The following is a 27,013-nucleotide window of genomic DNA, read 5'->3' as shown; positions in this document are numbered from 1 at the left end:
TGACTGCACTATGATGTCAAGCTTCCACCTGTGTTTTATCCACAGGAGCTGCAGGTGAAGGGCATGGGCGCCATCACCACAGAAATTGTGGAGTTGCAGCAGTTCTACTACGCCGAGGACTACCACCAGCAGTACCTGAAGAAACAACCTCAAGGTTATTGCGGCCTCAAAGGCACCGGCATTTGCTGCCCCATTGGAGAGGGTAAAGACGAGCCGTAAGGAACGCTACTCTACGGAGGATCGGTTAACGTTAATTCACTCGTGATTGAGGTCCTTACTGAAACCGTCAATTCTGCACTTAGACAACCAAGTCTGGTATTTTGCTCTTTATAGTGACTATGCTATTGAGTGATGTAATCAAAAGTTTATCTTGTTTAATCAATACAGTGTCAATGTATACAGTGGTTCTCAAACTTTGGGTCCCAGGAGAAATAGACCAAAAGTAATCGGCATGTAATTTTTTTTTTATCTCATTCACTGCCATTGGTGAATTTACTCGTCTTTTCACAGTCCAGCCATTCAATCCGAGGAACTTTATATTATTTTCAATTGTTTTCAAACGTTAGGGTAAAACAGGGTCTGAAAATGAATGAATTAATAGTGTATATATTTGGAGACCAGCACACCTATAAAACAAACGTACTCAAGAAATGGCTTCCTACCCAGAGCTTCAGACTCCCCCTAAATGGTCACATTTTTATCTACTCTGTGCAACCAAAACATTTTCTGAGTTTGGTCGTGATGTTCACATGATGAGACTTGGGTTAGTGGGGCCGCATAAAAACATATTATTTTACAGAAAATTACGTTTTTGAGTTGATCTCTTCAATTGATCAAGATGAAAATGGACATTTTCTCTCTAAAGTTTTAGTTTGTTTCATAAACATCAGATGCCCTTTCAGTCACTTTTCCTTTTTTAAAAGCATTATCATTTTTATTTCATTAACGAAAATACTTTTTCGGTTTTGGTTTTCATTATTTCACCAGTTTGCAATCACCTTGATGTGCACCCTGTCGTGTCTTTTGTTGTGTGGGAGAACAAGATGTTGCATCTCAAGGAGTTTTTTCCACACTTTCAAGAAAATAAATAATCCCGTGGCATTTAATGGTGCACATTTTAGTTATGGTTATTTAGGATTATGAAGGGGAAAATAAATTCTCTGGACACAATAAGTTTGAGAACCCCTGCTGAGAGAAGGGGGGGGGGGGGGAATTACGCATGACTGTTGTGAGATCAGTTGGGGTGCAGTGACAGTCTTATTCCACATGGTGGCATCATATGTTTGGATAACATACAGTATACAGCCAGTTTGAGTCAATTGATTTGCAAAATTGTATTCAAATAGGTAATATTGGACTGTTTTCATTGAAGCAGTAATGTACTAATAATTGGCTGCATTGTATCAGGTAGTAGCTGTTGGACATCACAATAACAAATGTCTGTTTTATCCAAATACGATAATGGTTGACTGTTATTATTTACATAAATCAAACTTTGAAAATTATACATTGTTGTCCGTGTTGAGGTGAATTCCGTTCAGCTGTGGATATCTCGTCATCTGTGCCGCCTCATTTCATTTCGTGCAATGAATCACTGGCGCAAACGTTCACATTGTGTTCTCATACCGAACCATAGCATGTACCGTATGCAGAAAACACTGCTTCAAAATACTTATCATGAAATATGTTGTCTTTCAAATAAATACATACGTTATTGTTGTAGGTATATTTAAACAAATCAGCCCCACAGCCTAGTTAAAGATGAAAATCACACAGATCGTATCGCCAAATAAGCCTTTTGGTCAACCGCAGTTTTGTTTCACCCCGCTCTCGTATTTCCCCCTCCCTCCTCTTATTATGTGTGTGTGTGCGTGTCACATCCTGACACCTGTGTGTAGGTGTGGACCAGGGCACAGGTGCAGGTGCAACCTCTCAGGGCCTATTTTCGTATTGGGACAGATATTTTTGCATGTGTCTGCATGCAGCAGTGTGTGTACGTGTGCGCGTGTGTGTGCTGTGGCTTGCTTGATGGAACCGCACTGAGTGGTATGTGGTTGGGACAGCTAGCTGCTACCCAGCACCTGGCTTTAATTTAATTTGGCACAATGCGGTGTTTTTATTTTTGTACGTGTGTGCGAGCTAATGACCTTCTTAACTAGAATGATCGTAGACCTCTGCCAAGGCAGAAAAACAGTGCCAAAGAGAGGTAGGTTTTTCCTTCCTAGCATAGCCGCAACTGTAATATTGTTTTTAAGCGGAAGCACGGATGAAAACAGCAAGTGGTGTTCCCCTCCAGTTCGGCCTGCTGGTAGCGAAAATGCAAAAAAGGCAAGTTTAAGCAAATTTTTTTTTGGGGATGACATGTCATAAAATTACCATGAATAATGTCACATAAAATGTGACATAAAATAACCCCGCTCCATCGTGGGTTCCAGGTTTGCAGGCTTGACATTTTTACACAGTACAGTTGTAACTCCATTTTGTTATGGGTTGTGTTTAGGGTGTAATTCCACAGTTGGCCATAAGATAGCGGTATACTGTATTGTTTTACACTAAGAATGTAAAAGAAGAAGACTCAAAGCAGGAAGTAGGCCAACAGTATTTCAAGATCAAATAAGTTTTTGATGAAAACTGTCATTTTAATTCTCTGTTATCCTGCTTTTTTAAATCCAACCTACAAACTACCAAGTTTTCTCCTTTCAAGGATTCCCTGGATTCTTAACACACTTTTCCAGCCTTCTCTGCCTTCTTGCACTCCTGGAATGATTCTTCCGGCCATCTTGATGTCATTCATGACTTGAAGACAGGACCCCTTGATGATTTTAAGAAAGAGGTGAAAAAATCACACAAAGTCAAGATGACGGGTGAGTAGGGAGTTTGCTCCATCACAGCGATGTTCTCAGCCAGGAACTGTCAGATGCTCAGGACTGTGAGCAGGCACGAGTGGTTCATCCATAACTCTCAACTCATCTTGCTCACTGAACCAAGCAAACGTCGCAGGATGTCTTTGTAGAGATACTAGTTGATCATCCGGCCCACATTGAAGAGGTCAACTTGTAGTTTAGCTTTGTGAATCCCGTCCTGGGACTTTTCTGACAGACTGTCAGTTCAAGTTTCCACAAAACCCCATTTTAAACCTGACATTAGAGCTCCATTCAGTATAGTCTAATACTCAGTTTTGTCCTTTCCAATGTTAACTTTCCAAAAATGTTCAAGTCAATTTTTATTTTTACATTTTCCCTGTCAGCACTTTTACACAATTTGAACTCAAATTGTTTTTGTGCATTCCCTTTCTGTCTATTGTTTGCAACTAGAGATGTAAAAGTATCCACAAGAAGGAACCAGGCTTTGTATGTATGAACTGTATGAATGTGGGTGTGAGTGTGTGTTGAGACTGAGCCTATTGTGTGCAGATGGGCCTTTAATGGGCCAACAGCTGGCCGCAAACAGCACGGCGCTCCAGCCGGCTGCTTGTGCCTCTCCCACTGACCTACTCTGTGTTATCTAAATGCTAACACTTCGCTCTCTCAAGCTCTACTTTCTCCTTTTGTACCCAGCCACTTTGTTCAATTCTACAGAAGCAAAAAAAGAACAACTCATTGTGAAGAGTCGCGTAGGAAGAGCGAACGTCAGGCGTGCCCCCCCCCCCCAACCCACACACACTTATATGAACGCGCATTCTCACCCACCACCACCCCGAACGCCGCACCTTGCTTGGCAAGTTAGCGCCCACGCAAAGAAACAAGTGAGACACCTTGCAGAGATGTGCACCCACACATGTACACATCATGCACCGCGGCCTCCTTTCCGCTGCTTCTCAATTTTTTCGACAAGCCCAGTACAGAAGTGTTGACTCACACAATTGTGATTTAGGTGATTCTCAAACTATGATACTTGAAAGAATCACCGCTTGATCAGTTGAGTTGTATTCAACTTTTAAGTTCACTACATTCTGGTCAGCTAGCAAGCCAGCTAGCATGTTAGCTCGACACTATAGCGAGCTAGCTTGCTCCTTGACTGGTGGACCAGCGACAGGGCCATCCAATTCGCCACTGTCTTGCTCTGTGTGCTGCACATGTGTCCACACAACAGACACTGCAGACCATATAAGACAAAATGAATAAGGATTTGGACATTATAAAGAAAGTGGCCATAGTCATATAGGCTAAAGCTGTTTTTTCAATATCAAGATTAGAGTACGGTCTTGTGAACCAATACAAAAAAGTGCTTTTCCAGTGTCTTGTGGCATCTATAGGCAATTATAAAACCTTTTTGTGTGGGTGTCAATTATTTGCCGATTTTTGCAAATTCACGTTGGGGCTTCCACATGATTATAGTTTGCTTTATAGTTTTTAAAATGTGTTGTTTACCTCAAAAAGTGTTACCATTCAGGATTTTTTTTTTTTCACTGAAAAATTTTGAAAATGCCTTGGTGGAGGTCTGTGCTCTACGGCGTGCCCTTTCTCTCGTAGTATGCAGGGTTTTTCGCAGCTGCCAGATGTGTTTTGCATCCTCTCCCTCCTCCCCCCTATGGTTCCTGCATGGGCGCAGGGCCTCTCTATCGGAGCACCGGGGCTCCAGGAACCGGAGCACAGCAATGCCTCTGTGTTGCCCAGAGAAGTGTAGCCTTGTCTGGGTTGCTGCATCTGCGGCCCTAGAGGGCGAGCTGGGGGAAGAGTGCGAAAATTTCCCCTTTAATGAATTTAAATTTGACATCAGTAACTCTCGAGGTACTATAGCTAGGTGAGTGTCTAAAGCAGGCGTCAGACCTCCTTATCCCACACATAAAAACGGGGCTTCATTGTACCAAGTACGTCCAGCATCTTTTAGCCTGCTCTGGTCTACTTAGTTTACTAGTTTGTTTACCCGCAAACACTTGATAGGTCGCTGCCTGTTGATGGCACTTAACTGCTAATTGCAGCCAATACGGGAACTAACAGATTTAAACAGCGACTTTCGCAAGGGCGTTTTGAGTGGACGGGACACTATTTTCTGTCCGTTGAATCCGGGGTCCGTTGGTGTCTGGTCCATTAAATTGAGGTTCCACTGTATCAAATATAAACTTGTTTTTTTCTCACCAGAGGGAACGCTAATGGGTTAAGGGCGGCTGTGGAGGAGGGCAGCACGTGGCCGTGGGGCCCAGTTGGCTTGCTCACTGGGCCGCCAGCTTATTGGCTCACTTCCCGCACTGTGCACCTGGTAGCCAGTGTGCGTCCGCCCGTGCTAGCCGACACTGGCAGCGCGTGACACACACACACACACACACGCGCGTGCGCACGCACGCAGGAAGTGCAGAAATAAGTGCAGCGAGTCATTGTCACAATTGCCACTTAGCAACAGTGGGGTCGGGATATGGAGGATATTGGCTTCAGTGGTGATTAGAAGGGCGTGATTAGAAGGGCAGCTCTTCGCTGGATGCAGAAGATGGCGTTTGACATAACCCATTTTGAACAAAAAATCACACTTGGTCACACAATAGTATTTTCCCAAGTCTGTGTTGTGTTTGTGTGACTTTTGATGACTGTGTTGCCGCCAACCCTCCCGGTCCTTATTCTGATACTGCCAAGAAGGTAGCATCGTGTTGCACATTTCATGTTGGGCTGTTAGAATGAATTCTGCCTTGCAACAAAAGGCCATCCAAACATGTGACCTGACTGGGATTTTAGCGGAGGGCTAAGGTGCTCAGTGGTTGCGCCCCGCAAATTCTGCCGAGCAACTAGTAACCACGCACGAGTGCAACCTAACCAGGAAAGCGAATCCAAGAAATGTGTTTCCTAATTTCTTTCACATGTGGCAGCATAAGAGCATGACTGTTAAGTAGCCATTTTTTCTATTGGGCTTTGATGGACAGCCTTTGGACAAAGAAAAGCCATCCAAAGCATATTATTTACAAGGAAAATGCTATGTTGCGCTTGGGGTACAAAGAATCGCTGTCTGTTAATTCTACTCAACAGCAACCCTCCAAATAATGTCACCAGGAAAAAAATATATATATTAGGCTTTTTACATTTGGTTATTGGGCACAAATGACTGTGCCCCACGAATTCTGATTAGCAGTGTAACACATTAAAACACAACACGGTTGTGCCGCCTCTCCCTGTCCTTTTTTTGCTGTATGCGGCAGTACAATCGTCTGCCCAAAATCATCCTGAAAATAGCATAGCACTCCAGTGAATGGAGTGTGCCATTTTTTTGTATTGGACTTTGGGGCACAAATGATTGTGCCCCACAAATTCTACCTAGCAACAAAAGGCCATCCAAGCATGTGCAGGAAAAATGTTGAATTGTGCTTGATGCACTACTAATTGCTCATCAGCTACACTGTGTCATATGTCAGTTTTTGTTTATGGTGGCGCCATGTGGACAAAAGCCGTAGTGTTTTGACAAAAGTCAACCACATTTCCCATGCACGCCAGCACGCAGTGTCATGAAATCATGAGCTCTCGCTGTTTTGCAAGTCTGACTAAATTGCATTTCTATTTCCAGTGGCTGTGTGAAAGATGAATAGCAATGAGGTAATGAATCTAATTTTGTTTAAACAATACTTTTGTTTTGGGGCTTCTGCCATGACACCAGTAATAGCGTGTATAGACGTTCGAGTTCCTTATAGCGAAAGGAAGAAGTGAGTATGCTGTAAAGCAATTCAGGACATTTGTATTTTTTTTTTGTGCGCCAGTGTTGCTTCCATCCTCCTCAAAGTTGCTTAGTGCGAGTAAAAACGATACAGACCCCCCCGGGGCATGACAAAGGTCACATTCAACTACTTGTAAGGCAATGTTTCATCAAAAGAGTTGTGAAAACATTTTATTGAAGTCGATTTCTTGCCCAGTGCTGCTTTAATAGTGCCTAGCAACAAGCGACCCACCAAACATTACATAGTGCGCAGAGAAAAAGACCATGAAAAGGAATCAAATCATGTCGATTTACTTTGCTTTGTCTGCTCACTGCCAGATTTCTTTTCAGGTGTGAGGTTTTAAAATCACAAATATCTCCAGTCTTGCGATGTGGCAGAGTACAAACACTTTGTTTATCGTATTTTCACTCAATAATGAAAACTCTAACCACTCCCTCCTTAAAATGTTTAGTTTTACTTTAAAGACATTTAATTTGAGAAATTACTATGAATACTTGAAGCGGAAGTCAACCCAAAGATCTTTTTTTCAAGAATATGTTCCCAGCAGGCCCACTAGTTGAAACACGGCATTCTGATAATAAAAGTTAAGCAGCAAAATGCACTCGTTTTTAGCCACCATGTTGTCTTCTGTCGACTGAAAATGACATGACATGCTGCTTAACTTGCTCAAACGCAAAATCAAACAGAATGCCGTGTTTCAACTAGTGGGCCTGCTGGGAACATATTCTTGAAAAAAATAAGTTTGGGTTGATTTCCGCTGTGAGTGCAATTAATGTAAAATATTTCCAGACTTTTTCCTCAAGCACTACACTACAAGATGACTAACTTATACTAAAGTAATTTTCTTTCATGAATGTACTTTTACTCGAGTATTACTTTCAGGTCCCTGATGCGAGGCCTCACATTTCAATACTGCATAATCCTTTATATGTCATTTCCAGTTGGTACAGTGAATCAGCTCTCAGTCTGACTTACAGGGACATGTATTCCTTCCCCTCGTCTTGTCCTTATCTGCGCCGTCCATCTGCATCTGCTCGCATGCGAGCCACGCCTCGCCACCGTTGCCAGCATGCCAGCAAGGCCTCCGTTGCAGCACAACACAACACAGGAAAGTGCCGTTGCGCAACGTTCAGCTTTCTCAGGTGCAACTCTCATGACACATGTACACAAAGAGGACGTGCATGGATGTGGTGTTGTTTTCACAAGCTCGCACCGCTGCCTGCGCCTTTTCTATCTGCAACAGATCTGAACCTGATACTGACTCAGGGCATGTTCCTCTACATGCCAGTGAGGGAGGACACGCTGATCATGGTGGAGGATGATGGATAGAAATGAAAGGAGGTGATGATGATGATGATGATGATGAAGATGATGCAAGCAGCTGCTCCTCAACACCCACACTCTTCCTGCGGCACACTCTGTGTGTGTGTGTGTGTGTGTAAACTGAAAGTATACTACAAAATCATCCTGACTAATGGTGACACATTTGGGTTTTTTTGCTGAATTAATCATTGGTTGTGTTAATATATTAAAAGTTCCCCTTAAAGGCGTTCAGTGTTGGAAACCAACTAACGTTTTTTTTTTAAAGACTTGACGGGCACACAAAAATGTCATCATGTGGGACGTAGGCAAATCCTGTCGAACTTCAGTTAAGTGAGCACCCCCACCCCCCCTCCAAATAAAGAATTAAGGCCGCAACTTTATTTTCATTTTGCTGATTTTGTGTACCAATGGTTGCATAGGAAATGTGTAATCATAACCAGATAACAGGAAACGTAACTTATTGGGGGGGTCTGAGATCTAATTCGATCAAAGGATGCATAAGAAGACTTCAGCTCAGTGAGCATCTTAAGCAGGGCTGGACAACTAGCGGCGCGTGCCCACACTCTCAGCAAGGATTACAGTTTGAACATTCAGCGATTCTTTATGTGCCATGAGCGGGAGCACACATTGAGAATCACTGAAATGGTCAAAAATCACAAAAAAGGGAATGTAATGCACACTGTCTTAGGCCTCCCTCAATTTGCTGTTTTGTTACCACTTCGTTTTAGTCTTACACTTACTACAGTACTATTAAAATGGGTTTATATTGTGATGAGTTCAACAGGGTTTCTCCTTTCTGGCTTGAGGGACCCTATTTAGTTCTCAGAACGTTTTTTTAGAAACAAAAGTCACCTCAAAAAACATCCGGTGGAAACTCTGGCCTGACAAAGTCAAGTCAGTTGGTGGAAAAGTTTGAGGTGAGAATGTGGCCGTCCTTGAGGTGTCGGCAGGTTGCTTGTTTCTATTTGCGTGAGCCGTGTACTTGCACATTTGCTGTATTCGGATTCTGTGCATCAAGTTCTATCATTCTATTTTAAAGAAACGGTATCCAATCACCCACTGTATTACTTTATAGTGGCATTTTGTGACATTTCAAGAAGTCATAGTTATATATACAGTATGTGTCCATATATATATATATATATATATATATATATCAGTGTGTGTGTGTGTATATATATATGTATATATATCGTCAGCCTCTTAAAATAATTTTGTCATAATTTGACCAAAAAAATTGCCTTAAACATCTCCTCAGGATGTTGGCCACCTCTGCTAAAATCGGCTGCATCCTTAGTTAAACATATCATTCAATTCTATGCTTGAAATGAAATTATTAATACATATAAGATCATCAGAATGAGGTTCCGTTTGTTTCATGTTTTCTGAAAACAGCCCCAGGTAGTGCAGGGCATGTGGTTGCTTTAAATACACAACATGTAACTCTCTTAGTTTGATGTTTAGTTTGACAGTAAGATGAGACTGGCAAAAAACAGCTTGGAGCGTCTTTTATGAACAATATTCAGTAATTATATCTGCCAAACTGCTAATATTGTCATTAATCACAAATTACAGAAATAAAAAAATGTTCTTGGGATTTTTTGGGGAGGCTGGAACGCATTAATGGCGTTTCCATTCATTTCAATGGGGAAAGATGATGTGATCGTCTTTCATCACTCAGGACACATGAGGCCACGCCCCCTTTGGTCCTGTTGATGACTTTGATGGATGACACCAAAGTTTTATCTTCTTGACTCCTTTTTGTCATTTGAAAGCAGAATTTTGAAGAGCCTGTGTTGTTGATTTGCCAAGTGCGCCAAAGTTTTATCTTCTTGACTCCTTTGTGTCATTTGAAAGCAGAATTTTGAAGAGCCTGTGTTGTTGATTTGCCAAGTGCGGCCATCCTGACGCATCGTCATCATCATCATGCTGGTGTTTTCTCCTGGGCAGTGATCCATGACTCCTTCTTTTGTCTCCTGCGCCTGCTGCTATTGATGGAGCTGCTGCGGTCGTCGCGGTGTCGTCCCGCCCACAATGACAATGTCTTCTGCAAGGCGCTCAAGTCGGCTGTTGTTCAAATGGACGTCATCAGGCAGACTGCGGAGCAACTACAAAACGCTGTCACGACAATACTAGCTCCACTCCTCGTCCTCCTTCCCTTTTTCGTCCTCTTCTGCAACCTCATCTTCTCCCTCCTCACCCCGCTTGCCGTTCCCATGAAAAGCTCCCAATTGAAACTTTTCCATTTGTGTTTCAGCTCGACGAAGGGCTTGTTGAGGACTTGTTGGATGTCCGACTACGAAGTCTTCCTGTCATATCGACCACTGCTACTCACTTCCATACATGGAAGGTAAACAATCTCAGCCTCGCAGCACTAATCAAACATATACAAGTGCAGTCAGTACAAATTTGTAGTACTTCCACTAGACACATTTTATGTGGGTTTCAGCGGGGCTTTTCCAACTCGTAATACCGCCACTACAGTTGTAGAAACCGACCAATGCATTGGTTGCCCCGTGCAGGTGGCCTGTGATCTGGTCCCGGTGCAGACGGCTCCATGAGTTGGTGTTTCCTCACCCGGATGCTCTCTACCCAGTCTCGGGTCCTGAGGTCATTGCATCATCATTTTTTTAGCCTGTGTGTGTGTGTGTCTATGGCCTTGTGGATAAGTGGCGGTAGACGTCGATTTGAATCCACGTGAAGCACTTTGAGTTGCACTTTATGTATGAAAGCACTGCAAACATAAAGTTTGATTGATTTGACGGAAGTGTGCAAAAAGGCAATCGCGTAGCACCCATGTCATGTGCATCATTTAGCCAATAATATGACACAAACATCAAGCGTTTTGAATGAAATGTATTTACACACCAGATATGTGTGATTATTAAGTATACAAATGTGTGCAGATTGCTACACAAGCTGCAACTAGTTTTGCGCTGACCAATCAGGATGGAAAAATGCTGACGTCATCAATAAGGATGAATTCTAAATGTGATTTGTTAAAAAAAAAAAATTGAAAAAATCATTAAACCTGACAAGACCCTGGGCAGATTAGATTGACATGGCAACAGTAGAGCCTAGAATCTGATTGGACAAGAAAAGGCTACATTCACATCCATGTATACTGGAAGCAGTGCAAAAAGAAAAACAAATGGACTGTTGGGAGAATATCAAGACAATTACATGGAATAAATATCAGAATTCAGGTTGTAAATCTAGCAGTGTGCATGTGGGAGTGTTTCAGACGCCACTGACGCGCCACATTGATTTGTCCTCGTAGGCCAACGAATCTCTGGCTCAGCTGTACATGCACACTTTGGCCTTCAGGGTGCATGTAGAGTGGCTCAAGACGGCCACGGAAAGCGTCGGCTTGCCCTCCGAGACTGCGGGCACCGCCGGTATTCACCTGCTGCAGCTGGCCAGCTTCGTTAGAACGGCCCCGTTCCAGGTAAGGCGTTTGGATCGACTGGTGATGAGGTAGTATTAGAACGGATATTATTAACTTAAAGTGAATAACATTTGGTGACGTAATCCTTGATTGCTTCTTCATGCCATAAGATAATGACCCGAATCACCCACAAGAGAGCCTGCGTTTTACCTTCCGGAGAGGCGACTGAAGGGAGAAACCCCCAGAAACAAACAAGAACTGAAATAGGCTGCAGTAAAGGCCTGGAAAAGCAGTAAAGGCCTGGAAAAGTATTTCAAATGAAGAATACAACAGTCTAATTGTAATTGTATGTAAGGTCACCAAATATTAGATGTTATTCGCTATGAGTTAATGTAATGATGTCCGTTCCAATACTCACTTGAGAAAGTGGGTGTCCTGCGTTGTTTAACACATCTAGATATAAATACTATGAAAGTCAAAGATGGAATTCTGAACTTATGTCTGATATTCATCTTTTGATCTGAGACCCAAATGTCTTATAAAACACCAAGGGAATGAATGACCTTGCTGTTCCAATACTTTTGGAGGGGACTGTACCTAGTATCTAAAAGACTTCTGATGATGTGAAGGTACAGTCTTTTAGATACTAGGAATTAAAAAGAGAGAAAAATATCTGACCTATTTGAGGTCAAATGTTTCAAACATTTGAGCATGTGAGCTCAAGTGACAACATTTTTTTTATTTTGTTATTTATTTTTATTTTTTTATTTTTTTGACACAGGGCTGGTCACCAGTCAATTGTCAGAACAATAATCGAATGATTGCCAGTGTCAGGACACAAACAAAAGAAAAATAATTCTTGACAAGCAATAGAAAGGTTGCCAGTTAATATCGGGACACATAAGGCCAATCCAATACCGGTAAGGGCTCTATTTTCGTAGACAGCACACGTGCACTTGGCGTTAAAACATTTTGATTTTTGTGCCAGTACAAGCCGAGTTCAGCATGTTTGTGAATTCACTTTCACACGCCCCTGACACTCTTGACAATTTAGTAACTGAAAGTAGACTAGACCTTAGACCAGCTCGAAACAGGTCTAACTTGTGGCGCAGGTGGTGTAATGCCATTTTGGTAACTTTGATCGAGGTACAGGCAGACAGACCATTCACCCGTGGAGGTCTGCTTTTAGTTCCTTATAAACGTACTTTGCATGCTTCGATCTTCTGCATGGGCTCCGAGTCTATTTCTGCTTCTGCAATGTCAAACACAGTGTGCTGAATCTAAAGGGAATGAGGGTAGCCACTTCCATTGGCTCGCAAAAAAAAGCTGCCCGTGTTCACTCCCACAACGGCGCAAATGTCACCCGTGCACACAGTTAGACTACGCTTTGTGCTAGAGTGGCACCGGGAACGGAAATAGGGCCGTCAGTGTCAGACACATCGACTGGACCGGTCGTCAAGTCAGTGAGACAAATAATTGGTGGTCAAACTTGAGCCAAGCCACTCTGTCACTGTACTGCACTTTAAATTAAAAAAATAATAATAATAATTTAAGGAATGTTATTGGGTCCTAAACGAACTTAAATTATTATAGCGTTTCAAAGAATTTTGTCTTAGTATTTTTTACATGTTTAAGCCTGTTCTTGTTTTGTAGCAAAAAAATAAATAATCGTTTGAATAATCGTGATTTCAATTATTACCAAAATAATCGTAATTCATATTTTTTTCATAATCGAGCATAATCTTTGTGGTTTTCAGATCGACACGGTTGTCCTACCGCTGCTACATCCGTCGCTTCCTGCGGTCTCCTCTGCGTTTGATGTGCACCGCTACTCTGTGGAGATGTCTCGCAGCTTGAAGGTGTTCTGCGACTGGTCCAAACGGCTCGTACGCCATCTGCACACAAAGGCATCCTGTCCTCCGTGGAGAAGATGAACGCCAGGCAGAGGTTATCTTACACGTATTCAAACACCAACGTTTTTGTTGAGTTGCAAATTTCAACTTTTTCCCCCTGAACTGGTCGGACAGTTGGAGGTACTGAACCACGTTTCATAACGTGAATTCACCAAAGTCTTCGTAATTTGAAAAATAAACTCTTATAGCTGCTGGGTTAATTGAGTAAAATAGCTAACCCGATAATGAGTCCAAAAGGGATCGAGGCGGTGCTGGGTTATTTGCAGAGGTGGGCGTTCTGTCAGACTAACGAAGCGTTAAATCGGTCCGTCACTGACGGACACGCGTTTTGCTGACGATTGACGAATAACGGGATACCTTTCTAAAAAAGAGGACTGATGAATGACGGAAGTGGGTTTTCCCCGGTCAGTGTACTTTGGGCAGAACCAACTGATGGACCAACAGACTAACTGACGGACTTATTGACGGACTGACGATTACAATTCAATTCGTCACGAAAAATGACAGACTGACGAATGACGGACGGGTATCAGAATCGCTGGCGGATTACGAATGACGAGCAGAATTTAGTAAAATGCCCACCTCTAGTTATTTATACCCAGCGCATTGGATTGAGGATTTGACCTACTACGCGAGGCCAAGATTTTGATCCAAAAAGTGGTAGAAAACTACCAAAACCGATAAGTCAAAGCTACCAAGAAATGGGTTGCAAATTTATCTGTATAGCTGTGGTGAAAGAAAAAAAAAATTCTATCAACATTTTCTAAGAAGCAGCAGCAGCAACTTTCCCCTGTCAGAGGTCATCACAGTAAGTCACTCACATATGTTTGGTGTGCAGTGCTTGTACAAACTTAGTCTCAAACAATTAGTGGAAAACGTTTTGCGATGTTGAGCAACTCTTGTTGGGAAGATGATGTAACAAAGGCGTTTGCTTTTGAGACACATTAAAGGCTCTTTGTATGGTTGGAAGCTTTCCATGAGCGCAGATTGTATTTGAGGACAGCTGGTGCTGGCGCCGTATGAGTACCATTTTTAATCAATGACAGCATAATAAATTAGCAACTTTTAACCATATAAAATTAGCGATTGAACGTGATTTTGGGCTGGCGGTGTTTCGATGTGAGCCTGCAACAGTATACACTTTAAATACGCACGCATGGACAAAATTGTTGGTACCCCTCCGTTAATGAAAGAAAACCCCACAGTGGTCACAGGAATAACTTGAATCTGACAAAAGAAATAACTAAAAATATTAGGAAAAGTAACCAATGAAAATCCGACATTGCTTTTGAATTGAAGTTCCCGAACCTCCTCCATTTGCACACAAGGGACAGTGTTCTTTTCCTGCTATGCCTTGTCTGCGCATAGTCCCGGAAGCTGTGCGGCTTGTCAACATGCAGTTTGTCAAATTCTAGTCTCGCTTTTTTTATGATTTATTTTCAACAAATGTGTCCTACTTGGTCGTCCCACGTGAAGTGCACTTTGGCTCAAACAATGATGGATGGTGCAATCTGACACCTTGGAGTTCACCTTTCATTTAATTGGAGGTTGCTCTGGGCTCTTTTGTTACCATTCGAATTATCCGTCTCTTCAATTTGCTATCGGTTTTGTTGGCTACAGTCCTGTGGATCTTAGATTTCTCAATAATATGTGCGACTGTCACAGAAACATCAAGCTGCTTGGAGATGGTCTTAAAGCCGTTACCTTTAACTTGTTTGCCAATCATTTTCTTTCCTGAGACAAGTCTCTTCTTCACTTCCTCTGGTCCTTGTTTAGTGTGGTTCACATTTTGTCGCCAAACAGCACAGTGACTACCAGAGCTGGGCGTTTCCACCTTTGTGACGGACCGGTCCGTCTATCCGTCGCTGACGGACGGCCGTTTTGCTGACGGTTGACAAATGCCGGGTAAAATTTTAAACTAGGACTTGGAGCTGGAAGGCTCCCATCGCAAGGAAAGACTTCCATGTGGTGAGTCTTTCGTTTCATTTTTGATGGATGACGAATGACGGATGCTCAATTTGTAGTAAAATGCCCAGCTCTGGTGACTACTTGTCACCCTGTAAATAGGCCCACCGACTGATTACCAATTTGAAGACACCTTAGAGGACACTCCTTGTTTGAATATGTCCATATGGTCTAATTACATTCCGTCTTTTATAGAGGTACCATTATTCTTGTCCAGGCCTATTTCATAACATTTTATTTTTTTTATATATATATATATATATACTTTTTTAAATACTATCGAACCACAATTCAAGAGCAATGTGTGATTTCCATTCTTTAATTGTTTTTATCTATTCCTACTTTTGTCAGATTCAATTTATTTCTGTGACCACTGTGTTGTTGTTTTTTTTCATTAACAAGGGGGTATCAACAATTTTGTCCATGTGCCTATGTTTGGTTATCTATCTATACCAGTGAAATACTATTCCACTAAGATTAATAAACCTGAGTATGCAATTTTTGGTTACATTTTTGTTCAATGGTGCGCCACGAGATATTTTCCAAGCCTTGGCACAATACAGGTTGGGAAACACTGACGTTTAGTTGACCATACACACATGAACTGCTTCACAACTGTTGGGGGAGCCCTTGAGCTAACAAACGAAACAATTCTTCCTTAGTGCTGCTTTAAACTAGATTATTGCACATCCTCTGTCACGGTGCTGCAAGAAGACGGCTGGGCCTGTGGTGAGCCATAGACCAAAATAACTGGTGCCCCCCCCCCAACACACCACCACCACTCCTCTTGATAAGAACACATGTGTATCCACCCACACATCAAGTCACACTTGCACACAGTGAGACTTTTTTATGTGACAGTCCCTACAAGAGAGGTTGCGCAAACTGGACGTTTTGATTACGCCACATTCATTAAGGAGGGGCTTTGCAATAAAAAAAAATAAAAAAAAAACTTTTGTCATATTTGTTAAAACTGGCAGTATGACCTAACAGTAGTGCATGAGTAAAATGATTTATGATGAAAAAAAAATAATAATAAAATAAAATCTACCCTCTCTGGCTCCATTTTGTGCCTCTTATTGGCTTTGCAATAAACCACTGCGCCCAAGGTGAAACAACCAATCAGAGACAGAAGGTGTGACTGCCGAGGTGTCAAATCTTTTTATTTTCTTTTTTTTTTTTGTGTGTGTGCTTAGTAAAGTTATCTTCAAATCTTGCTAACACCTTTAACTTTCCCTTCAACCCTTACGTACTGTTCATTTTCAAAGCACATATTGTAGCATCTTTTGGGTCAATTTTACCCTGGCCAAAAATGGTCACTTTAGGAAAACTCATCGAATTTCATTTAGGGTACCATATTTTTATCGCCGTCAAATGCCAGAATGGGACAAATTTGACCCAAGCAATATGTAAGAATTAAGAGTCATTTTTCAGTGTGATAATTTAGCGCAAATAGATTCATCTCCCTTTTCTCTACTTTCACTCGATGTCTCAATGTCGTCTTTGCTCGCTGACAAGCTGGCATAGTGGCATCATTCTAAAACTGGTATTAGGCATTTCCTGCTGCGTCCGTTGGTGTGTGCGTGCGAGTGTGTGTGTGTGTGTGGGGCGGAACGCACCTGGTCGGCGCAGCTGTGGGGATCCTAGCAGGGGGGAGAGCGAGCTAGAGGAAGCAGAGGAAGAGAGAGAGAGCGGGATGGGAGGGAACCAAAAGGAGGCCCTGTGTGCTGGAGTGCCGGGCGACCTGGTGAGTTCAAACGTACCCAGAAATGGGGGGGGGGAATTTCAACTCAGGCACAGATTTGGGGCATTGTTATCGGTAAATTGCACTGTGCAAAACAAAAGACAAATGTGATTGGATGATGCTTCCTATAGGTTTTTTATATTATATCAACTGAGTGCTTCAGAATAATCAGTAATGAGGTACAAAAAAGAAACGTGCTTAATGGTTCGAAGTTGACTCGCAAGTGTTGTTGTGGGTGTAGTTCCTCCGCTCTCCTGTGGAGGGCGCAAGGAATCTGGTTGCTGGAGAAAGCAGGGGATGCTGGTCACAAATCAAAATTGATTGTTTTTATTATGAAATGTAATGTTGCTAGAAAGATTATAGTTATGTTGGAGGGTGAAAGTTGTAGTCTTAGTAGAATAAATGTTTAAGTTTGCCATTGCGGCTTTACACTGCAAAAAAATGCATATTTTTTTCCAAATAAAATAAAAGGCATGTATATTTTAGGGAAAGGTGTAGCTGTTTTTATTTAAGATAAAGTATCAATTTTGAGGGGGAAAACATCTTTTGGGGGGTTTTATCATTTTTGGGGATGCATGTTTTGTAGGAAGAGAATGGAATTTTGGGCGATGATGTATTATTTGGAGAGTGAAATCATTTTTTTGGGGGGGGGGGTAAAAAAAGGAAAATGTGAACTCTAGCTGGTTAGGTAAGCCCTTCTCAGTTCATGCTGCTGTGCAAGGGAGTGAGGGGAGCCAGGTGAGAGCGATAAGGCACTCTAACGCACAATCTAGTGTGTGTGGGTGTGAGAGAGAGAGACCTGGTTTGATTACGTTTCATAAAACCGGTTTATTTCCTTGAATTCTCATATCATCGCTGTCATGTGAAAAACACTTATCTCCATTTTTTTTTTCATTTTTCTTATTTTTACATGAATAGAGTTTCCGTGTTACAGACATCGCATTGAGAAAGTTTAAAAAAGTTTCCAAAATTGGAGATACTTGGAGAACAGCGACAATATCCAACATTACAATTTACAGTATGTCATCATGCTTCGTTGTGTTAAGGTGATTAACTTCCTTTTACACTTGAAAAAGGATAACGTTTTTCTAGGAGCGCAGGGTTAAATTTGTTTTCACAAAAAAAGTTGACTCAAAAAATGTCAACAGATTGCATTGGAGGTTCCATTGTGTTAAAGTGAGCATGTGATTAGTGATTATTTTTATTCGAGCCAAGATAAGAGGCGACAAAAACACGTGTTTGCTGACTTTTGTCAGTCAAAGTGCACGCAGTTTCTCCAGGATGTATTGCAGATGTACACGCGCACACACACGCAGCCTGGTCCACAGCTGGATGAGCGAGGAGGAGTAAGAGCTGGGGAGGTCAGGTGACCGGGTCAGAGGTGACGCTACAGAGAAATGTGATAGAGGAAAGAGGAACACAAAGGAGCACACACACAAAAACACATGCAGACAGTTAATGAGTGATCAAAAACGCGTCCGCGTCCTGAGTCTTTATCAACATGTCATCCAGGTCAAAAGTCATTAGATTAGACACATGGTCAAAATTCCATTCAATTCCGTCCACGGCAAACTAGTAGTGCTCGGTCACTTCAGGCCAATTATTTGGTAAATACGACACAGAATATTGAATGCGGGAATTCGTTTGGGTGATCTTATTTTGTCTTTGTCTGAAAGACCAAGAAAAAGATGTAGAGTAAAATAGTATTTCCCAAATTTTATTGAACCAAAGCACGTATTTTACATTTTAAAATCACATAGCACAGCACAAAACATAAATTGTCACTAAAGTACACTCCCTTTGTGAAAATTGATGATACAGAGAGACTACATAAAAAAAAATGTTTTAATTGATTACCCCTGCCATATTTAGTATCACACTTTTAGTAGTCTCAGGTCCTCGCAGAGGATAAAGACTATATGACGGTGAGTCCTGTTGGATTCACTGTGTTGCTGTACCATTTGTGTCCAATTAATCATTTGCTTGAAGCATTATGTTTTTTGTTTCCCATTATGTGTTAGCATTAGCATTAAGTTAGCGGACTAAAGGCTAATTGTGGAGTTGTTTTAAATGTTCATCTAAGCCTTTATTTTAAGCTTAGTGTGACAGTAAACTTCAACTGGGAGTGGCAATAAATAGCTTAGTGCCACTTATGGTACTGGGCCACGGACCGGTGGTTATGTTCTACACTAGTATATTACTTTATAAAACATACATCAATAAGCACGTTAAACAGAATGTAAAGAATTGATCAGTTTGTGCATCATGATTTCATGCTGCACTGCACATTGGCGTTATAATGTTTCTTCTGGTGTGTGTGCCGTGGCCAACGGGGCTTAGTAAAATACAGACATCGATTATTGCACGGTACAAAGACAGTCACAACTACTCAACAAGATGCAGTAATAGTCTTTTTTCATAGAGGATATAGAATATGTGCCAGTGTATAGTGTAATATTGTCCGTCTACATGGGTTGCTGCACTGTTTATGTTCATATATCCATTAGTGTTATAGCATCATTGATGCTAGTTTCGCTAGCTCAGCTATGGCATTTTGCATTGTGTCGTAGCATTAAGATAGCGGGCTTTTCTGAGTTACCACGTTTTTCAGATGCACACTTAAAATCCAGTTGCGCAACTTAAAATTCTCTAAAATCGACAGTGTGCCTTGTAATCCAGAGCGCCTTAGATATGGATGGATGGATGTCGGCTTTTCATTTTTTCATCTTTAATTCATTCCAATTACATTCATTTTTTCACTGACTTGTTTACAGCTCTTGAACTGTCAACCAATATAGCATTTAGCATTAGCCAAAGTGATAACACAACCACTTTGTATTTGTTCAACTTTACAACAGAGAGAAACTCTATTGTAAAGTTAAACAAATACTAAATGACAAAGTATTGTAAAACAGTCAAATATTCGGCCTGTGACCTCCCCAAAATTCTTTTATTCATTATATATTTTTTCATGAATCAGTCAATGAATCTGTGATTGATGTTTTATTCTGCTAAATATCTGCATGGGCCTCAAAGCCAAACAATAGTCTGTTTCTCCAAAAACCTGAAAGTTGGCGCACTCGTATGTCAAGGTACCCCTGCAGTGCCTGTTTTGTCAGTGTTTCTACGGTGCGAAACTTTCCCGTCACAAGTACACATCACTAAAACTCTGATAAGCTATCTTCCCTCCTCCTCGTGTGTAATTGCGGTTGTGATGTTATCAAGATATGCTAAGCGGCACGCACGATCAGCGATGCGCGCTCATGACCCCGAGTTCAATTAGCCCCGGCATTTGATACCGTGACCCCTGCTGCTGCTGCTGCTGCTGGGCGCACGCACTCGCGGACGTTCCCTCTAATGTCTGCTGCTCATCAGTGCGGCCTTTGAAGGGAAACGCAAGGGCCACAAAACAATGGCGGAGAGTCAATCACAAGGGCCGATTTGTGAAGAAAAGTTGTTTATAAAAAAACAAAGTGAGAGACAGAAGTCATGTGTCTCTGATATGTGACACATCATCTGATGTCCAATACACGCAGGTTTTCCTTTTATTACACATTACTGGAATTATTTTGAATGCTGACCACTTTATAGGCACACAAGCAATGGTTAGCCAGAATTTGAAGAGAATAAATAGAGGTCAAAATCCTACAAGAATCAACAAAAGAAACATTGAGAAAATGGCACACATTTTTTTTTTTTTTTTTTTAGAAAAAAAAAAAGGCAAGAATAAACTTGTTGGAAAAGAAAAATATTTGGGGAAGATTATTTTATTATTAATTATTATTATTTGTGCCCTTCCTATACTGTATTTTGAGCCAAAGTCATCTGTTTTTTTTTATAGTTGTTTTACAATACAGTAATAATTTGAGATATAAGTGACTCCAGTTAGAAATTTTTGCTTTGACATGAGAGTGCAGACTTGAGCTATGAGCAGTTGAACACTGTTAGTGGCAGTGAACTCAACTCAACTCATTTTAACATGAAGCAGCAGTTTAACAAATAGTGAACTATTCATCAAAAAGTGGCTACAAGCGTTTTAATGACACTCCCAGATTAAATTTACTGTAGCATAAAACAAAAAGAATTCCACCTTAAATTTTTTAAACAGCCATACAACTGCCAAAATCAAGACCTTGCTAGCTTAATGCTAAGGCTAATGAGCATCGATGTTGCAGCGCTTTAACCCTTAGTGACAGATTGAACACCAACAATTCAGCAACAGCATGTTGACAGACAATGAAAGAGTATTCACAATTATATATTCTTTATCTTCTGCATTGAACAACAAACATTACTGTCAAACTGATGGGTTGAGAGAGGATTTGAGATGTTATTATGAATCCCACTGGACTTCTACGTTGCAATAAGATTGCAATTTTGAATATTTAGAGTGAAAAAAATTAAATGTCATTTAAAGAAAAAAGCTGTATTAGTTTTTAAATTGTTACAAAAAATGAAAGTTTAAGTTTTATTTGTAAATAAATACACGTAAAATTAAAAGAAAAGAGACATACTTTGGAGGAAAAATGGTTGTTGTCTTACAAAAAATCTTTCCTACTATGAGAAAAACGCTGCAAAAAATATAAAATTATTCAAAGAAAAAATTCTAACCTTTTTTAAGATGATATTATGAAAATTAGTGCGTAACATTGCAAAAGAAAGAGATTTTGGGGTTGAAGTCACAATTTTCATAGACATGGGATATATTTAGAACCATATTGACTTCTGAAATCTGATATCTGAATTTGAGATCTGATCTTCTGCTTTGTGCAGCTGGAGGCCAATTGGTTGCTCTTTTTTGAAGCGTAATGACGTCACGTCAGACAAATGCACAACTCTGTATTTACTCCATACAGTGTGTGTGAGTGTTGGCGGGGGGTCACAGGGATGTTCTTGACTGTGTCATCTCCAACAGCTGTTTCCCTAAAACCCTGCCACCCCCAACCCCACCCCGCCGCCTCACAATGAAAGCGATACAAAGCAACAGGAAGTGCCTCCCGTTAACTGGGGGCCCAATCAAAGCCATCATTATTCCCTTGTCAGACTTTTGACAGGAAATAGCTTCTATGGAAAAAAAAAAAATACGGCAGCTGTGCAGGGAGTGTGCTCTTATTGTCTCATTTGTTGTTTTTTTTTTGGTCTCTTTCTAACTCGTCGTTCACTGTTAACAAAAGGCTGCATGACACGGTTTGCAGTTAATTTTTTTTTTTTTTTTTAAAGCGTTATAGACTTTACTTATTGTAATGCGCTCGCATGGGGCAAAGGAGAGCCACAGTCGCCGATGCACTTGGAACTAATGTCCGCCACAGCTCACATACAGACACTCACACACAGACTACTCAATATCATGTGACACCCCACTACGCCCCGCCTCTTGAAAGCACATTTCTAACACCTTGACACTACACTACTCGTATATGCAGTATTTTATGCACAATTTATTTTCGCAGGAGGTGGATCAGACCCTATACTGGTAATTTCGCAGCTCTTTTCATTCCCTAAATGTGGTGCACTGGCATCAGAGTCCTAAAATGGCGGAAGTGGGCACTTGGAGAATGCACAATGTTGGGGGAAATGTTATAGTTTTAGTTTATTTAGGCTAATAACCGTTTCCTAAGTCATGTTTCAATGTTTTTGGAAAACAAGAAAAAAAAAAAAGACAAATTTTCAGCAAATACAATCGTTTTTTATTATTATTATTGACTTGGTAACAGAAAATGAAAAATGACTTTTAACTCATTCACTGCAAATGACAAATGTCATTTGTCTTTTTACAGCCCAGCCATTCAATCCCAGGAACTTATTTATATTTTTTTCAAATGTTTTCAAACATTAGGGTAGAAGAGGGTCTGGAAATGTCTAGCTGTGAATGAGTGAAAATGACAATTATCCTATTAGGCTAACGATTTGTGATTTTGAAGAAAATGTTTATTACGAGAAAGAAATCCAAATTTTGAGAAGGAAAAAATGTGCCTGGGGGGAAAAAAAACTAATTTTTACTCAGTTCACAAGAAAAAAATTATGATTTTGAGAAAAATAAATCTTTTGAGAATAAATTCCTCATATTGGGGAGTAAAAAGCCAAGTTATTTTCCAAGTCTATATTTGACTTGACAAAAATGTAACCTTAAGAAATTAATTCAGTAACCGTACCCGGCACACATTTTTTTTTAAATAGAATTTTTTGAATGCTTTCTAATAATGAAACTTAACTCTTGCTGGACCACATGCGCCACTTTTGCTTCCCATCCCAAATCCAGCGATTGCCTCGCAAAATGCCTCACTGAGCACTCACACGCACGATCGCACACACAAACACGCACACGATCGCACACACAAACACGCTGCCTTGCAGCCGTAACCGTATGAGCGGTACTCAGATTTCAGTGCAAAGAGTTCAGGTGAGGCCTCACGCTTACCAGATGCTGCGGTTAAAGTCAGCAGGAGGTTAGCCTAACATCACCATGTTGTTGTGTAAAAAGAGAGGTGGTCATCTGGAAAACCCCAAAAGCTCCTTTTATGGTTATTATCTTACACTGCGGGTCCCATTAGAGCCAGTTACCTACAGTTTTAGACTTTACACACAATGTTTCCCAACTATATCGCAGTTCAGCAAACGCACATTTGAGCCACTGAGAACTAGAGTGAGCTAGCCCAATTTTTGTCATTTTGCAGGAGAATGATTTAAAGTTTTACGGCTGCAATAAAATCGGAGGTATTTATATCTTTGTGATTTTTATCGCAATCCAAATGAGGTTTTATCCACAACTGAGAATACAGTGGAACCTTGAATTCATGGACTAATTGGGAGAAGGGTTCAACGCAGCTAGCTTATGCCCACACCACGGTTTGAGAGTCCCTGTACCAGGGGCGGAGCCAGAACGTGGCTAATGGGTGGGCCTGGAAAAATCAAGGTGGGCCTGAATATTTCTCTCACTGTATAAATAAAATATAAATAAAATGACGAACTGAATAATATGAAGTTCAGCTCTTCCTTAGACAACCACAATTATGCCATCCTTAATATTCAATCAAATCGAAAAAAACACAACAAAACAGAAATCAAAAAATAATTTAATAGTAACTTACAAAATTTTTTAAAGTGTCTATCTTTTCATGAATCTCACTGGGTGGGCAGTCTGTCAATCTGGGTGGGCCTGTGCACACCCAGGCCCACTCATGGCTCCGCCCCTGCCCTGTACATCATTTACTGTAGGATTACATCATTTTCATGCACTAATAGCTGCTTTCAAAAGACGCAGAAGTGCACCCCACATGCTTAAGAAGAAGCTCAAATGTGAACGAGCTCAGTGTGAATGAGGTTTGCAGACTGTGTAAAAGACCGCTGGGTCGGGCTCGGAAAGCAGATCATAAAAAGCGGCACTTGAAAGGCCGCTGATAAGCTTCACAGTGGAGGACGCGTCACATGCCAGCGAGAGATAAGTCCTGACAAAAGGCAGTCGACGACCGTGTTAAATTGATCACATTGTATGGACGGGACCAGCGTCGGCCTGATCCAATCAGCGGTAATACAGCGACCGGAGTGACTGAATGGGTCTCAATGTGACAGACGGGCCGAAGCGCTACGTCACGTCTCTGTGTGTGTGTGTTGTGTTGTAATGACTGTTTAACTACCATAACGCCGCTCACCTGTGTCAACGCGTGGCCGGACTTAAGTGAGTTAATTATTGCCCTACAGACGTCTGCAGCGGGAGGGGCTGACAATGGGGGGGGGGACACAAATTGTAGATTAGATTAGTAACCTCTCAAATTTCTACTGTTTGAATGGAAAGAATAAAGCAAAAGTTATTCAAGTTCAAACACTCAGATTTGAAATCATCCTTCCCCATTGAAATGGATGAGATGCTATTAATCCATTGCAGCCTCTTCAAAACATATACAAACATACATAGTTAGAGGATATGGTCAACAATTTTGGCCATTTTTTTTTCTTTAATTCAATGGATGTTGTGCTGCTCCTTCAAGTGTGTGTCTTGACCACCTAGAGGCATTATAATACTGACAGCTGTACTGCACTTGGAGCTCAGCTCCTCCCTAAACCTCAATAAGATTAAGGCATTTTTTCTTAGAGGATATAACGCACTGACACCGATGTTATACATTAGCTATTCTGTGGTGTTTTCCATGATGTGTTAGCATTAAGCTAGCGAGTGCGTGTGGTTGTTTCAAATACACAATTAGTAATTCTGTCTTTTTTTATGTCTAGTTTGACAGTAAACTTGAACTGGGTGTGGTAATTTTGGCACTGCTTCTAAAAATGTCCATACTTCCATTTTCAATATTGCTTGTCTTTATCTCAGATGACTTTGTGGAATAGTTGGGATCCATTCTGGCCTGGTTGCCAACATTTCTACGGCCCTTTTTGGGATGTGAGTCAAGAGTAAATTTTGGTACAGGTTCGGATCGGCGGTTGGGGGATTGTTTTCTTTCTCGTTTAATAATGCGTGCAGCTTAAGAAATAAATGGCAGCATGTGCGGGATGCTTGTAACAAAGTAACAAATTGTAATCGTTGTGGCCTTGGTGGAGGTCTACGCTCTCAGCCTTCGAGTGCATGAGACACAACTTCCTTGGGCCTTTTTAAGTTACTCTGGAGGAAGCAGTATTTTTAGCACTCTTGAGTAATAAGGAGTGTATTTCCAGTAAGTGACAGTGCAGCTGGAGAATGTGCACAGGAAATGTCCATAATATAAAACAATACACACACACATCGTAGATAGGCTTGAAGTGATATGAGGTTCTTGCCGCAGTGATGGGACATTACTAGACAACTCGCGAGTCCAGTAGCAAGGTCAGGAGGTGTGTTGTGTTTGATTAGCCATGCAGCTTAGCGGTCTGTGTGTGTGTGTGCGTGCGTGTGTGTGTGCATTTGTGTGGTTTTTAATCAGGTCACTCATATCCCAGACCTTTCTTCTCCCACTCTGCCCCCTCCCGTCTGGAAGAGTACGACCAAGAGGGGCACCGCTGACCCACATTGGGAAGGTGCAAGTGTGTGTGTGTGTGTGTGTGTAGAGGGTTGGGGTGGGGGCAATCAGCTGTGTATGATGTCTCCGGTCCCCACTGCTTCAATTCATTATCAACACAAGATTGACGAAGACTAAACGTATACTCATTCATATGCGTGTGTGTGTGTGAGAGATCTAAGATTTTTGGTAACCCACTTGACCTAGATACACACACCCACACACACACAGGTGCAGACATACCCACCGGGGATGTAGTGTGCCTATGTGAAGTGTGCCCAGCTGAACCCCTGTCGCATCCCAGCATCCAGAGTCGTCCTCTCATTTGTCTGAAGTATTTGTCTGTGTGACCATGTCTCAGCAGCACTCAAGTATCTCTCACATTTATTCCAAGTATTTTCTCTCTCTCTAATTGGGCATACAATTAGAAAGAGGCTCCCACCACCCACTTTGTCTCAACACACTCGATTTGTCAAATGCATCTGTCGATTAATCTAGCATCTCTCTGAAGCTAGCTAGCTAGCTAGCTAGCTAGCGATCTAACTAGATGATAGCTTGCTAGCTGGCTAGCTGGCTAGCTATCATCCAGCAATTCTCATTCTATCTAAAAGTGTAGTGTACATATTCCACCGTGATACTGAATTCTGAATTCCTCTCTGCAGTCTTGCCCATCGGACAGACGGAAAACAGCCTCGACCGCTAACTCGCACCGAACGGAATGGATGACCATTCATGGAAGCGCGGCAGGGCCCTAATCTCTCCGTTGCGCTCTTTCGGGAAGGGCGAATAAACAGCACGGGGAGCGTGTGCAGACATGACAAAGGCAAGCTGGCCTCTTCGCCCAGTCTGATCCCCATCCAGCGTGTGTGTGATGTGTGATGGAATCCACTCACACACACACATACAGTGTGATCTAATTAGTTTTGCGTCTGCTAATAATCTTGTGCAACTGTTGTCTGCGGGAAGAGCACGTGTGTTAAATTAATCCCGCTAATGACGCAAATGTCACGTGGAAGACCCAACTCACTGCAGCTTGGATTCTAATAAAGACGGATGTGTACAGGA

General features: G+C 41.5%; 3 protein-coding genes across 11 annotated transcripts in view; all 3 read left to right on the top strand.

Annotated features, from left to right (window-relative positions):
- The window catches only part of msrab (methionine sulfoxide reductase Ab), a 60,397-nt gene extending 58,890 nt beyond the window's left edge, over positions 1 to 1,507 (top strand). For all 5 annotated transcript variants that reach the window (XM_086048712.1, XM_086048711.1, XM_086048710.1 and 2 more), the window contains one exon: positions 46 to 1,507. In XM_086048712.1, coding sequence (XP_085904838.1) covers positions 46 to 219 — 174 coding nt within the window. In that variant the 3' untranslated portion in view covers positions 220 to 1,507. The remainder of the gene's footprint in view (positions 1 to 45) is intronic.
- A 387-nt stretch (positions 1,508 to 1,894) lies between these two features.
- Positions 1,895 to 27,013, top strand: LOC147137407 (uncharacterized). Of its 5 annotated transcripts, XM_086048707.1 has the most exons (8): positions 1,895 to 2,328; positions 2,705 to 2,864; positions 7,612 to 7,776; positions 7,878 to 10,307; positions 10,480 to 10,567; positions 11,238 to 11,405; positions 13,103 to 13,292; positions 26,611 to 27,013. In XM_086048707.1, exons 4-7 carry the CDS (start codon positions 9,952 to 9,954, stop codon positions 13,277 to 13,279), a joined length of 789 nt encoding a protein of 262 aa, XP_085904833.1. In that variant the 5' UTR covers positions 1,895 to 2,328; positions 2,705 to 2,864; positions 7,612 to 7,776; positions 7,878 to 9,951; the 3' UTR covers positions 13,280 to 13,292; positions 26,611 to 27,013. The 5 variants fall into 5 exon arrangements, with proteins under 5 accessions (XP_085904833.1, XP_085904834.1, XP_085904830.1 ...); XM_086048708.1 differs by lacking the exon at positions 1,895 to 2,328 and having other exon boundaries at positions 2,348 to 2,833; XM_086048704.1 differs by lacking the exon at positions 1,895 to 2,328 and having other exon boundaries at positions 2,348 to 2,864.
- The window catches only part of e2f2 (E2F transcription factor 2), a 36,514-nt gene continuing 26,008 nt past the window's right edge, over positions 16,508 to 27,013 (top strand). Inside the window, exon 1 of the mRNA XM_086048702.1 lies at positions 16,508 to 16,970. The gene's annotated coding sequence lies outside the window, so the exon portion shown is untranslated. The remainder of the gene's footprint in view (positions 16,971 to 27,013) is intronic.

This window comes from Filicampus tigris, chromosome 13 (assembly GCF_054856515.1).
Source record: "Filicampus tigris isolate MCC_2025a chromosome 13, RoL_Ftig_1.0, whole genome shotgun sequence".
NCBI lineage: Eukaryota > Metazoa > Chordata > Actinopteri > Syngnathiformes > Syngnathidae > Filicampus > Filicampus tigris.
The sequence above is the reverse complement of the archived record's forward strand: the minus strand, read 5'-3'. Positions and strand labels throughout refer to the sequence as shown.

Bases quoted from the DNA above. Each gene is read 5' to 3' on its own strand.
- LOC147137407 (XM_086048707.1), top strand. From the start codon at position 9,952: ATGGAGCTGCTGCGGTCGTCGCGGTGTCGTCCCGCCCACAATGACAAT. The intron at 10,308-10,479 runs GTAAACAATCTC...TGCCCCGTGCAG, and splicing joins CTCACTTCCATACATGGAAG to GTGGCCTGTGATCTGGTCCC. The intron at 10,568-11,237 runs GTCATTGCATCA...TTGTCCTCGTAG, and splicing joins ACCCAGTCTCGGGTCCTGAG to GCCAACGAATCTCTGGCTCA.